Source organism: Brachyhypopomus gauderio, chromosome 6 (genome assembly GCF_052324685.1).
Source record: "Brachyhypopomus gauderio isolate BG-103 chromosome 6, BGAUD_0.2, whole genome shotgun sequence".
Lineage (NCBI taxonomy): Eukaryota > Metazoa > Chordata > Actinopteri > Gymnotiformes > Hypopomidae > Brachyhypopomus > Brachyhypopomus gauderio.
In genome coordinates this window covers 26,363,152-26,377,753 of record NC_135216.1, presented here as the reverse complement: position 1 = coordinate 26,377,753, position 14,602 = coordinate 26,363,152, and the positions used below count along the sequence as shown (strand labels likewise).

Sequence of the window (14,602 nt, the reverse complement as noted above, 5' to 3'; positions counted from 1 at the left end):
AGACAATCCTGAAAATGGCACCTCAGACATGACCTTGTCTCGGGGGGGGGTTGTCAAGGTTATTTAGATACAAAATAAAGAATAATCAAATATAACAGTACAACCTAAGTGATGCCAACAGGCAAATAAAAAAAAAGCCTTTATCCTCTTTGAATCTTATGATACTTTCAATCTTCCTAAATATAAAAGTTCTTCTTAAAGATAAAAGTTCTGAGATTGTTTTTACATAACCAAAAAAATATGGAAACACAAGTGTATAAAGCATGCGGTGCACATGGGGTATTCTCTACATACAACGGAATCTCTTTTTGCAGGTAGCTTGGTTCATGAAGCTCTTTTAAAGAGATTTGTTAGATATTGAGTGGCAACAGTACTGTGTTCAACTCTGTGAGACACTGCATCCTCGTTCGGGGACAAAACGATTTGGAAGTTGGCTGCCCTGGTATTATGAGAGGATAATGAATTCATGACATCATGAGAAAGTAGTCGCCCCGGTGACATAGTCCCCAGTTGCCATGGGGCCTAGTGACATGGCAGTGCCAGTTTTTGTGTGTGGGGGTGGGGGAGGTAAACAGAGGATCTATTGGCCGAGTGTTTGTTCAACATCCCTCTTCTCAGGCCAAAACCTGGGGATGTTTCGGGGTGCTAAGAAGGTCGTTGGGTATGACTGCTTAGTCTCAAGACACCCCGACTCCCCAATGTGTGTGTGTGTGTGTGTGTGTGTGTGTGTGTGTGTTTGCTGAACTTGTACACCTTCCTGATGAGGTTTAATGTAGTCGTGTGAGCTGACAGCCATTTGACACACTCAATGAAAACAGAAATAGAAGCCAGAACAAAAGCAGTGTAACAACTGATTTGTTCAGAGGGCCGAGGTTCTGGCCTCAGAGAACGGTTCCCCGTTAGACCAACAGACAATCGGACCAACCCATTCATTCTCATATTTAACTACACAAGACAAAGATTTTGGGCGAAGGTCTTGATCTGATATCTTATCAGACTTTAGCAGAAATGTCCTCAGTGGACTACGGCTGGCACCACTTCCTTGTATTGATGTCATTTGTTAATTTATAAGCTTGTGTTGGTTTGGTGTATATTGATGTGCGTGACAAATCAGTAGAAAATAAATCAGTAGCCCACATGCAAAGGAACTTGACACGAAGAGGAACCGAGGGGCTGTGGAGGAGCCATCTTTGTAATTCACAAACAAACTCATGAGGTTGTTCTCGTGAGAATTATGGCGCCATGCCTTTATGATATTGACTTGAGAGAGCCATTCATTTACACTCTGTCTAGAAGCGAAAGTCAGATAGATTGAAGAATCCAGACTCACGTGAATGAAAATGTTCCTTCCTTTGTCTTTGCTTTATGAATGTGTTTTTTGTTTAATCTGCTGCTCTCAAAGATGTTGAATACTAATCATCAAGATAATTAATTGTCAAAAAACAAGTAGCAAAGAATTAGATGATTTAAAGGACTGACTGCAAGTTTAGTGAGACATCCCGGGTTACAATTCTTATAGGAAGGACTCGTCACGAGTCACAGCTGTGCAAAATATGATCAGAAGATGGAGAATATGATGTGTAGATATGTAGGCTATAGATATGATGTGTAGATATGTATCCATGGCCAAGATATCTGCTCTTAAAATCTGCCATTCATACTTCCATGTCTGTACCTGTGGAAACAAATTCAATGTGTAACACTGTAATAATAATAATAATAATAATAATCCATTTTATTTATAGTGCACTTTACATTTCAATGAAACACTGTCAGTGTAAAAAGTTCATGTTTGCAAATTAAATGTCCAGGGTGAGATGTAGAAGAGGAATAACAAGGGCTCTAAAACAGAACCTTGAGGAACACCAATTTCCATACTCCAAAAACTCTCGAGTTTAAGAAACAGGCAGCAGCTGCAGGATCAGACAAGGGCTTCCCTATTTAAACCTTACCACGTCTGCTCAGTGAAACATCATAGTCCATGTTGTACTTAAATTGAGCAATACTAAATGAGAATCACACCAGGCAGTGAGTGATCACTCCAGGCAGTGTTGATGCTATATGGAGATGCTTCCGGAAACCAAACTGAAATATTCAATGCATGTTAGTCCCACCTTATTAAGAGCAACGTGTAAGAACTTCCAAAATCTTAGCTAATAAAAAACATGTTGTAAATGGGATGGTCGTTGAAGAGGGCTGAATGTTCAAGGTTTGGTTTCATAAGGGAAGGAAACAACTGCTAACATAAACATGTGGAGACATGACACACAAAGATCCCTCACTCACTTTAATCACAACTGGCACGTAACTATTTAAGTAACCTAAATGTCACCAAGTCAAGAACACACAATCTTGTTACTTGCAGAGGCACCGATGTCCGTTTGAGGTGTACTGGCTTTGGCCTGATTCTCATCTTGGGCTGTGAATGGTCTACTACTGAATTATAATTCTCATTTCTGGGTTGGCCATAGGATATTTGAGTTATATTCAAAATATCTTCATACCTCTTGATATGACCAACTCATAGTGCTGATAAGATACGCTGTGGTAATCCAGAAGACAACCATTTCAATATCAGAACTCTCTGCTCTGGACTGAGTCCGCTTTGCCACACCGTAAAGAACCATCCTGCTGATCCCTGAGATTCCCACAGCAGTGGTCTCACCTGCTCAGAGACGTCCAGACCTGCTCAGAGACGTCCAGTACTGTACAGGCCTGCTCCTGCCTTTCAGCTTCCTTGCTGGCCTCTCGGAGAGAGGAGGGGAGGAGAGAGGAGGGGAGGGGAGATGAAGTATGGTGTTGCATTTCTGGATCCCCTGGGGTCATGAAGCTTCTTGACCCCACACCTCTTTGTGCCTCTTGTTCCTGCTGTAGCCATGGCAACACGCTCAGAATATCCTTCTTTTTCGTGGTTGGCTTTGTGCATCAATTTCCATCCATTTTTGATTGAGGGATTTTGGGCTTTCAGATTCGGTTGCTGTTTCAGATCCATCTTGTAATCATTAGTCTAATCGTCATGGCTCATTTTCTTCCTAACACTCGATCACTATATATAGTTTAAACTTTATTAAGAAAACAGCAAAGGATCATTTATATTTTTCCCGCATAATGTTATGGTGGTAAAATCTCATATGATTTATGATGAGCCCTCTTGAATTTCACCACCTTAGTCATTACAGAGCATTTTATCATCCAGCTTTGTCACTTTAAGCCAAGGCCTTTAATTCTAAACCTTATTTTTAGAGCATTATCATTTTTTAAGATTAAATATATTAGTACATTCTTTGGAAATGGTTTGGTCTTCCTGTAATAGTGTATTTGTAATAATTTGCACCAACTCAACAGATGTCTTTTTCTGACCTCATTCATCCGTCAGGTCCTCCTTTCTCTATTTTTGATCCTACGGTGATCGAACCTGGTGCCTCACATACGGGAGACTCAAACGAGGCGGGTCGAACCTCGACGAGAGCTGTGTGCGAGCCGCCGTGGGCTGAGCTGTTGTGTTTTCTGCACACGGCAGTGGGTGGGTGTCGTGCGGAGGGCGGGCACTGGAGACTCAGGCACGTGCAGACGCCACAGAGGCACTATTGAGTCTCTCCATTCCGGGCCAAGGGACTACGGGGCGGTGTGTGTGTGTGTGTGTGAAGTCAACACATTCCAGACATTCTTCCATTTCCCTTGTTGGAGAAATGTCGCAGGCCCACAGCCCTCTCTGCCTCTGATCACTCCATCATTTCTCTCTCTCTCTTCTCTCTCTCTCCTCCTCTCTTCCTGCTAGCCTGACTGTGCGATCTGCAGCCCTTGCAGAGACCCCAGCCGCCCGTGTTTATCCGACCCGTCCCAGGGACGGTCTGCGTCGAACAGTCCCTCCACTCCTTTGAAGTGCTTTCATAAATCCTACGGTTTGATGTGCACATGGACGGCGTCTGAGACAAATCACTCGTTGTGATTATAGTACCAGGGTCCAGGAAAGTCTGTTTGCTCTGACCACATCCCTGTCTGTTCTCAGCTGCCCCGGGCCACACTCGCACAAGCGTTGAAGGGCGATAAAGCTAGAGTCAGAGGGTGTCATGGCCTCCAGACTGGCTGAAACGTACGCTGCACATATCCGCGCGGCTGGGCTGACTCTTCTGTTTGCCGCTCAGGCATGCAGTATTTCCCAAGACAGTAATGTTCGAGCAAGAATCTACATTAACGATTATTCACTAAGCACTGTTTACAAATGCCTGGACTTCGAGTTTCGAAGTAAGTTGTTATTGCAACTTTTAGAAATATCAGAGGCTGCAAAGCCCTATAACTTCAAATATGCTGCATATAATATTAATAACCCATGTACCTCTGGGCTCTGCAATCAGCATTATTCGGGATTTTAAAAATATTTTGGTTTGAGGTCGAGGCAGACAGAGTGTGCATTCAGACAGTTCAGAGCCAGTGTAAACTGACAGACACACTTACGACCCACCCCACCCCACCCCCACCCTCCTCCACCCCTCGCGCGCCCCGGCACTCAGAGTTTTGCTGGGCTGCACCGTTTCCATAGGAACTCTGTTTGCATTTCCCAGTGAGTGGTTGCCGAAGTGCCGTATTTCTGCTGGCACCCAGCCTCTTCCAACGGGCTCCCGGGTCAGTCTGCAAAAGCAATTGTCTGTCTGTGGCGACTCACTGAGCGACATTATGGGCGCGTTTCCGACCGAACAGAAAGGGGGAGGAAGGTTGAAAAGCGTCACCTTGCACTCGGCCTCGACTTACTAATTTCAAGGCAACCGCTTTGGCAAAGACTTTACAAACCACGTGACCTGACCACCTGAAGGAGCGCGCTTTTATTAGCAGATATAATAGACTACTATTATTTCTCCTAACGGTACACCACAAATATCCATAAATTCATAAACTTTCCATTTTGCCTTCCTGCTGAACGCCAAGCGCTCTGCACGAGGCTGACGGCGTGCTCTCTCGCGCTGCCCCGCGCGCACACCGAGCCCGCGCGCACACAAAGGGCCCTTTCTCTCTGACCTCGAGTGCGCGAGCGCCTCCCCGGGCACCACGGCAACCCGCCGCGAGGAATGCGCCCCGTGAGTGATGACTCTCGCGCACCGTTCTCCAAACAGCCCTAATGCGTTTCATATGGACCGGGCCCCGCCGGCGACCCACGCACCGCGGCAGGGGGAGAGGACCGAGCACAGTGCTGCATAACGGAGCCTGTTCTGTGCTGTGGACTTGATTAAATAATGACGGAACTTTTCGGCGAGAATGCTGCTTCATCAGAAACACGAGGCCCGTGATTAGAAACATGTGTGTCCTGTCAGATGAAATGGGAACTCGAGCACTTTCAATCCTCACTTAAAAAACGGAACTAGCTCAGAAAGTAAATGTATTGTATGCCTAAAATTATAAACCACGAGCACAACAACAAAAAAAGCTATATAGCAAGTCTACACACGCTGTATTTATGCTTTCAAGGATAAACAGTTCAACCACAACCTCAACACAATGTTTTATCTTCCTTAACTTCGTTACTTATAGGTAATATACTAGTCTGTACAGACCAGCTGAATATTAGTAACCTTTAACATCCATAAATTCATGAAGTAGTAAAGCAAATTCATATCAAAATTTTACCTCCTGGATCTTATTAAAGCTTCTTGGGCTTTTACGTAGTCTGTTAAACTACACAAAGAACATTACCCAATCAGAAACCAATCAGGGATATTCAAGCCAGTGCCAAGAGCACCTTATTGATCTGTCAGAGAAATCAATGAACACATTTTTACTGAGAGAATTGAAGGGAAAGTTGTATTGCAGGTATTGCTAAAAGCTGCATAAATCCTCATACATGCATCTGCTTAATTAAAACAGTGTGAGCCTCCAGCTGGGGTGGTAGACTGGAGCTGGTGCTGTGCTTAAACACAGTGAGAAACGGTGCAAGACTGGCAGATTTTGTCCGACTAAACCCGCAGATGAGACCAGACTATGAGTGAAGTCATGGAAAGTCGCTTCAGTGGGACAGGAGTTAAGACTGAATCCATCCTTTCCTGCTGGTTCCATTTCATAGCCCTAAACGAATGAACCCACCACCACATGTATGACGGTGGGGCAGCTGGGCTGAACCTCCACACGTCCTGGAAAAGCTCCATCACCAGGAGTTTCTGCACGAACGCTACAGCTGCGACGCGTCCTTGCCAAAGGCGTGGGGGCCGCCATCCGGACCCTTCTGAACCGCGTCTCACTCTTTTACTCTGCGTTCACTCCGGCGAAGACAATTCTTCCACATTCAGTCACCAGGAGGACCCGACTACACTGATCACTCCCAGTAATGACAGACGAGCAATAAAACACAATATGGACGGATGGTTAATATCATTCTACCATTCATCAGATCCCAGCAGGCTCTCCCTCCCTTCTCCTCCCTCTGAAGACACCGGCTGGGACGAGTGAGCTGCATATTGGACTGAAAATGACCAAACGCTACGGTAACATTCCCTACCGACACTTGGCTTCATTCTAGCAGCGTGACTGTCAGCTTTTTGCCATAAGCCTGGAGTGAGGCTTAATCCAACAGCATCTGCCAGATGGCTGCCTCTGAGTTCACAGAGACAAGGAAAAAAAGGCACTCAATCTCCAAGAATCATAGAACGTGGGGGTGTTAGCAGGTATAAGGATACACTAGGCCCCAAAATATTGGAACTGAACTTTAACTGCACAGTGATCATCTGTGAGGGGTAAAATTTAGGCTCCTTTAATTACACTCACTGCAGTGCTGGTGAATGACAGAATGAGAATGTGAGGGCTCGGTTCTGTTAGCATGAAGCCAGACCTCAAACACGCACAGCTTGGCGGTAATCGCACCACCACCAACTCTGGAAATGTGCATAAGCGTGCGCAGTGTATATAAAAATACGACACTGTATGAAGGTGTCAGTTTACAGGATGGAACACATTAATTCCACAGAGAAAAAAGTTTAATCTCTGAAGGGAAAAAAAAAAACAACAACAACAACAACATACTAGCGATTCAACATCCTGAACGTTCCAGAATGGGCAAGAATCGCCCTTTAAAATGTCCTGAAAAAAATACAATTAAAATAAAAGCAGGGTTTTTTCTTCAATACATTTCTGTCATAAGAAACAACTGCAAAAACTGTACAAACAAGCTTTTTACAAAAGCATTTTGGGTCTTCCATTGTACGATGCTCTTTCACATCTTTACACATTTAAACGCGAAGATATGCTACATTGACCATTAAAGTTTAAGGCCTTCAAATGCAAGAACGTCAGATTCAAATGCAAGAACGTCAGATTTAAGACTTGGCAAGACGGGAGGGAGGAGCTAGGGCAGTGAGGGGGCGGGGCAGGATGGAGAGGGGGCGGGGCAGGACGGTGACGAAGAACTCAAGGGGCTGTTGCTCAACACAACAAAGGGAAAAGGTGAAAAGATTCTGGGGGTCAAGTCTGTCAGTCTACGAGAGAGAGAGAGAGGGAGAGGGAGAGAGAGGGAGAGGGGAGGGAGAGGGGAAATTCCAGCCTGGGTCCAGTTCCTTCAGATGAAGCTGCTTCTCTCAGTCTGTGTTGATGTGGCAGGGGTTGGTTCCCTGGCTCTGGGCCTCCTGGTACACCCTCAGGAAGTCTCTGTAGCGCGGGCCGCAGGAGAGCCAGGCCTCCCCGAAGCGCACGGTGCCCGTGAAGAGAAAGTCCCCCTCGCCCGGCCGCACGCCACACTGGCGGGGCAGGTGGATGTGCCCCGCCCAGCGCCTGGCCCGCACACCGCCCCACACGAACACCTGGCTCTTCTGCCTGTAGAGGTGACTCAGCGACACGCCAACCGACGTCTCCTCCTCTCTCTGCTCCACCCCCAAAATACGGCCGCGCGCCACTGCAGAGACACGGTCAGGCAGTTAGACACCAACACAAACCACAGGACACAGACGTCAAAGACCATGAAGTCACACAGACCTAACCAGTACAGAAAAGAATCATATCAGAAAGGTGCTCACCAAAGTCATTAGTACAGACAGCTAGAAGCAACTCGGCATCTGTACAGGGCTGGCAGGGTGCTGCAGAGGAGGAGAGAGAGAGGGAGGGGAGAGAGAGATAGAGAGATCAGAATCAGAAATACAACACCCTGATAAACACAGTGCACTACCCCATTCTCTCAACAAAGAGATCAGGTTTTTCCCCTAGTAAAGGGCCTGGGACAACATCCACGGCCTTGTAGGTTGTGCAATGTGCAGGCAACGCTGGGTTTCACACAGCTTGTTTTTTTATTTGGGGATGAGATCACACTGGATCTCCTGCCTGCAATGATTCACTGCTCAACGCGTTAGTAAATCACCAGTTACACCAGGCTGTGTGCTGCAAGCACGGGTCCACCCCACACACACACACACACACACACACACACACACACACACACTCACTATGGCAAATGGGAACCAGGTGACTCAAGCAAAAACAGCCCAAAACTCTGCTGAATGCCTAAAGAATCTGCATGTGTATCGTGCAGCGGTGCCTCAAAACCAATCACATGACCAGGCCACACCCCTCCCGCCCCACCCAAAAGCATTAGTGCGAGACTTCACATCTGATCAGTGTAACCTAAGCCAGGGTCAGTTCCCGAGTGGTTACTCCGTCCTTCTGAAAGAAGCCAAAACACTTCCAGGTGCACTGCAGCTCTGGGGCTCACGCCACTCCCATTCGCCGAGCCCTTCAGCCCTCCCTTCTCCAGCCAATCACTGAGGAGCTACGGTTAGGGTCAGTGTGTGGGCGTGGCACCGGGAGCACAAGGTCTCCGCCTCCAGAGGCTGAACCAATGACCCTCTGATGATATTTGAGCAGCACCGCCTACAATAATCCACAGACATGTTCCACATTGGCCAGTGAGTGTGTCAGTCACCGGTGCCCCTAACCCACATCAAGAGCCCGGCCTGTGGGTCCGTTTCAAACGATACCCAGCCAACCGCGGTGAGCTGTGCAGGCGGCGACTTGCGATGCACGCTCATGCGATTGTGGGCTCGGAGGGCGGGGCTGGGGGCGGGGCTGGGGGCGGGGCAGCAGCTGTCTGCATGTGAGCTGAGCACTCCGATCCTGAGCAGGATGTTTGTGCAGGTGGGCAAATGTTAACAACAGGAGGGGGGAGGGGCCACGAGGTGGCATAATATGTTCAGGATGGCGAGTGCAGAGACTGGGTATGCAGGTCGGAAGGGGAGGAGAAAGGGGAGGAGAAAGGGGAGGGGACTAATGTGAACAGTGCCTTCTGTTCTGCCAGAGTGTGATCAGAGGAATTAGCTCGGAGCAGCTCCCTCCAATTCATCGGAGAGCGCATGACCCTTGGCCTTAGCCGACGGGACTCTGGGTTATTTTGGGTGAGGCTCCTCTGTGCCGGAGGCAGGCTGGTGTAAAGAGCAGGTCAAAGGTCAGCTGCTGTTGCAAGCCATGGCGTGACACACCACAGGCGGGGTCAGAGGTCGTCCAGGCGTGTGCTAAGCAACAGCTGCGGCCGGCCCTCGGTTACAGGGTCGGAGACCTCTCGGCTTTGATCCGGGGCGGCCGGAGTCCCGATCCGTCAGAACGCGGGCCTGAAGGGCCGGGTCGGCCGTGTTCCGCGTGTTTCTGGGGTGTTTGGCGAGCCGGACTGGGCCGGCGTCCCGGTGCTGTCTGACTCAGTAGAGCCGCCAGTCGGACCACTTCACACACAGCCACATCTGGAGACGGTCACATTCCGCCCGGACAGGGGAAGGCCACAGAACCCCCAGTCCACTTGCATCCTGACCACTTCAGAGGAGAGGGAGAGGGAAAAAGAGAGAGAGAGAGAGAGGGGGAGGTAGAGAGAGAGAGAGAGAGAGGGAGTGAGAGAGAGTGTATGTGGGAGGGAGAGAGAGAGAGAGAGAAAAGAAGGAATGAAGATGAAATGTCTTCTTCCATCTGGTGTGGGCACATTCTCTGACGATGGGGAGCTCCCAGCACAGCAGGTTGGTGCTTGCGAGGTGACGAAAGAAAACAGCACAACTAGAGGGAGGAAACCGGATCTCTTTCCACACCTGAATTCAAGCTGGAGTTCTGGAGTCCAGCTAAATCCAGGGAGAAGAGTGCAGCTCGGCCCATCCCGCCCCCCCCCCCCCGCCTTTAACTGGAACAAAACAGTTCCAACAGGGATGAACTGCTAACGGTGCAGATGAAGACAGCAATCAAAGTTCTCGTTACAACAACAATCCCCTCACTCTTGGTAACCCTTGTGCCACGCACTAGTGTGGCTATGTCTCCACGCCCCTAGACGCACCAGCCTCACCACGACGGGGGCGGAAAAGCCGCGTGGGGGCGCCCAGTGTCCAAACACCCTTCCTCCGCACCACCACACCTCTGTGCCTGGACGGCCTGCTGCCTGAGGGTCAGCACGAGCCCCGGACGGCGATGCCCCACAAACGCTGGGCAATCAAGGCGCTAGGAGCGGCGTGATTTTGGCAGGCGTGTGGTGGGGGGGGGGGACAAAAACAGCTCCGTTTGGAGAGGCACCATGGGGCGGCCAGTGGGGCCCCGCCGTCCCATCTAGAACTGGGGGGCATCCAAAGTAGTCACTGCGGGACACTGACGTACGTGGTGGGTGCGGGACCCTGACCCACATGGGAACCATTAGGGAAAACAAGCAGCACATCGGCTGACCAGCCAACAGTGAACACGTGTCATAGTGTCCTGGCTGTGGAGTTTGAACCCTGACATTGTCCGGATGTTTCTGGATGTTTTCTGAGGTAACAATATCGGGTACTAAGTGAGGCAATATACATTTTCCATGCACATGTGGTCAAAAATAAAAACTGTTATTTCAAAAACATAAAAATGACAGAACCATAGCATCAGTCTGCTAAAAAAGCGTCGTACGAAGGGAATACAAACTCATACAGAATGTTCTGGAAGACTTAACCCCCCCCACCCCTCAAACAAAATGGCTCTCCCTCGTACCAGCCAGCGAATGGAGGTCCGCGCCCGGCCTGTGGCGGACCAGCTCGTACTGGAAGGCGGTGATCTTGCGGCTGATGTCCATCTGGGGCACGGCCTCGATGAAGAGCGCCCCCTCCTGGATGCCGAAGCAGTGCACGCGGCCCTCGGCCTGCTCGTGCTCACGCAGCAGCAGACGCAGCTCGCCCAGCCGGTCCAGGTAGATACGCGTGCCGCTGGACTCCGGCGAGGGCTTGAGACACACGGCCAGGTGTGCGGAGGCGGTGGTGGGGGCCGTGTTGGGCCGCAGGTTGACGATGATGGCCCCCGTGGGGTAGAGCCACTCCAGAGAGCCCTGAGAGCAGCGCAGGTACACCTGCTCCACGTCCTGGGTGTGGCCCTCGTGGGTCAGACCACTGTGGAAGAAAAACAGGGGGGGGGTCAGGGATGATCGAATCAGGTGGAAGTTGGAGGGGGAATATTAATCAAGAAAGAAAGAAGCTGGAATGCAAATCTGTGTAATGTAAAAGTTTGAGTGTGAGAATTTGACTTCAAATGTTCTTAGAGATAATGGGCTACAAAGCAAGCAGAGGAAACAAACATTTTTTGTAGTGCTGAAAAACCAAAATCAGTAAAGTTGTTTTAGGGGGAACAGAGCAACACTTATGGTAGCGTGAAAACTCACAACTACAACTTAAGGTTCAAGTATGAAAGTGAAGCATCAAAGCTCCTGGCCAATCACAGAGAGCCAGTCCCACCTTCAGGCCTGACGACCCCAAAGAATGCAGTTAACATGAAACCCCCCAAAAGCATAAACATCCCGCACACGCTTCGTTTAGCCACGCCCCCTTCCCCTCCAGCGCCCTGGCGTGATTCACACCTGGCGCTCTGCCTTGGGCTGCATCTCTGAAACCCGAAGTGAATGAACGGCGGGGACGCACGAGGCCCGGCGGCCCGGGACAGCTCTGCGACTGTAGCCAGGGCCGCGCCATGCAAGTGCTAATGCGGGTCACGCACCGAGCCCTCCCCTGGCTTTCAGCTCCTCAAAGGGCCTGGAAGCTGCCTGTCCTGGCTGGCGTCTCCCCCCCCCTCCGTCACCGCCCCCCCCGGTGCGCTCCACAGGACTGTAGCCCAAACTCCAGGGCCCCCCCCCCCCCACCATCCCATCCCATCTCATCCCGGGAATGCTGGGAAAAATAAAATAAAAAAAACCCAGGCTATGGGTGAGGGCCCCACGCAGCCAGCCAGGCTCTTCCCCAAACGCAGGCGACCGGCGGGAACCACACGCATGTCCACGCAACCAGAGAGCTGGAGGAGCTGCTCTTTAATTAAGACAGTCACATCAGTGCTGGGTGCTGTAATGAGAGACCGGCTTAAGGCCTGACTAATCACCACCAGATTACCGCCTCAGCTCTGAACTCTGATGCACACACACTCCCGCCCTGCTGGGCTTTTAACATGGCGAGTAAAATCATTTTGGTTAGTTGTTATGATTTTTTTTTTTAATGGTGCTGACTATTAGAAATTACTAAGGAAAATACCAAAGGGAATGTGGGCTGAGAAACTTGGTGACACAATTAGAACGGGGAAGACCAATACCAGTGGGTCAGAATTATACACCTAGCATCCCTGAACTTACAAAAAAGCCATTTATTCATCCATCTCACAATTAAATCACAGACTTATTGGTTGATATCTGACGTAAAATAGATACAAAAATAGATATACAAACGGCCCATTCAAACTCCCCCAGGTCTGCTACTGAGGCCTGCTCTTAACCACATCACAGTCTCTTAATTTGACACACAAACGTGCATATCTACACATCCCACAAAACTATTCTATTTCTGACAAAGAACAATCAAATTCATGGACCAAATCTTAAACATATAACAAATGGATCAAGTATTATACAGCACCTACTATGCCAGTTCTTTTTCATAAGTTAGTTTCCCCCGCTATGAACCGAAAGCAGACCTTGAGTGAGACATTTCGCTTGGACTTGGCGAAATTACACATCAAGTCGGACAGAAACCGTATCCGTTTCAGTCGGTCGCTAAATTACAGTCGTCGAAGGCAGGATGTTAGAGGAATTACAGCAGAAACCATTTATTTTACACGAGAACTTGGAAATGTACTATTTTCAAATGAACTTTAATAATAATAACAATATTATTATTGTTATTATCATTGCAAGCTGTGGTCATTTTCAGTATTATTATTACAGTAGCGGTTATTGGTAATAACGTGCTTTTCTATACAAACATTTTAAAAAGTACTTTCAGAGACAAATGCTTCAGCATAGCCGAATCTTGAGCCAAGTTCAGTAGTGGACAAACTGGTCCTCTAAAGACCAGGACATAATGACCCGGAGAAGAGAGCCGGACCGGTACCTGCCCCTCCAACTGCACTGGTCGCTGGAGTACTGGGTCAGCGCCATCCGACACCACACCAGCACGGAGAAGCAGTGCGCCAAGCACCGTGAGACCATGTTTGTCTCGCCGCCCGTTCGATGGGTTCGTCTACCGATTTGGTCCCGAGTAGAGGAGTCCAGCGTGGACGGTCCCGCTACATGGTGTCCCCGGTCCGTGTCGGTTCTGGTTGGGCGCAGATAGGAGCGTCCTGAGGTCTCACTCCATGTCCAGAAGCAGTGCGCTGCCTACACACTTCTCGCCTTCTTGGAGAGTTCAGTAACTTCTCTGCTCGTACTGCGCCGCTCGTCACTGCCCCCCCCCTCCTCTTCTACCTCCGCCTCCTCCTCCTCCTCCTCCGTCTCCCTCCACTGCCTGACGAAGCGCGCATGCGCAATGCGTGCTGGGCTGAAAACAACAGTCCCTCGTCCAGGACTATAGTTTTATTACTGTTTTATTAAACTGTTATCTTTATAGTTCGCCTTTAATAGAAAAGTGTTTTAAGACCTCAGTGTAGAAGGGCTTCAACCGGGTTCAACTGTACATTAATTAGGTTCACACTCAATTTCATTATGCTGCTCAGCCTGCAATAGGTAGCCCTATATTTTATTGTACATCATTGCGTTCATTTTTTTTTACATGCGATTTAAATTAGTTTAGATTTTTGAAGATTCTTGCTCAGTTGTTGTACAAAGATTGCTGAGACAGTGTATAACTTCACCTTGAGGGGGTTCCACTGACGTCCTGTAAGGTATGACACACCTCTTCTGGCGCTGGTCCAAGGGACTTGCAAGGTCTTGCTAAAACCTACTGCAACTGTCACACTACCCAAAAGGTCATAACCTATTATTGCACCTACAGTTTGTGGGGGTGTGCACGCAATGGCACGTACGTGTGTAGAGTGATGTTTGCATCATGAGCTGCAGCTGAGCCCACGTGTTCCGTGTCCTGGTCCTAACACCAGCAGGTCCTAACACCAGCAGGTCCCAACACCAGCAGGTCCCAACACCAGCAGGTCCCAACACCAGCAGGTCCCAACACCAGCAGGTCCCAACACCAGCAGGTCCTAACACCAGCAGGTCCCAACACCAGCAGGTCCCAACACCAGCAGGTCCTAACACCAGCAGGTCTTAACACCAGCAGGTCCTAACACCAGCAGGTCCTAACATCAGCAGGTCCTAACACCAGCAGGTCCCAACACCAGCAGGTCCCAACACCAGCAGGTCCTAACATCAGCAGGTCCTAACTCCAGCAGGTCCTAACTC

The 14,602-nt window shown here is 49.2% G+C and overlaps 1 protein-coding gene across 1 annotated transcript; it reads right to left on the bottom strand.

Annotated features, from left to right (window-relative positions):
- Window positions 1–6,941: 6,941 nt before the first annotated feature.
- metrnla (meteorin like, glial cell differentiation regulator a) lies at window positions 6,942–13,647 on the bottom strand. Its single transcript, XM_077010131.1, has 4 exons — window positions 13,320–13,647; window positions 10,951–11,342; window positions 7,992–8,051; window positions 6,942–7,870 (listed from the first exon to the last, which is right to left on the bottom strand). Exons 1-4 carry the CDS (start codon window positions 13,415–13,417, stop codon window positions 7,557–7,559), a joined length of 864 nt encoding a protein of 287 aa, XP_076866246.1. The 5' UTR covers window positions 13,418–13,647; the 3' UTR covers window positions 6,942–7,556.
- Between the last annotated feature and the right edge of the window lie 955 nt (window positions 13,648–14,602).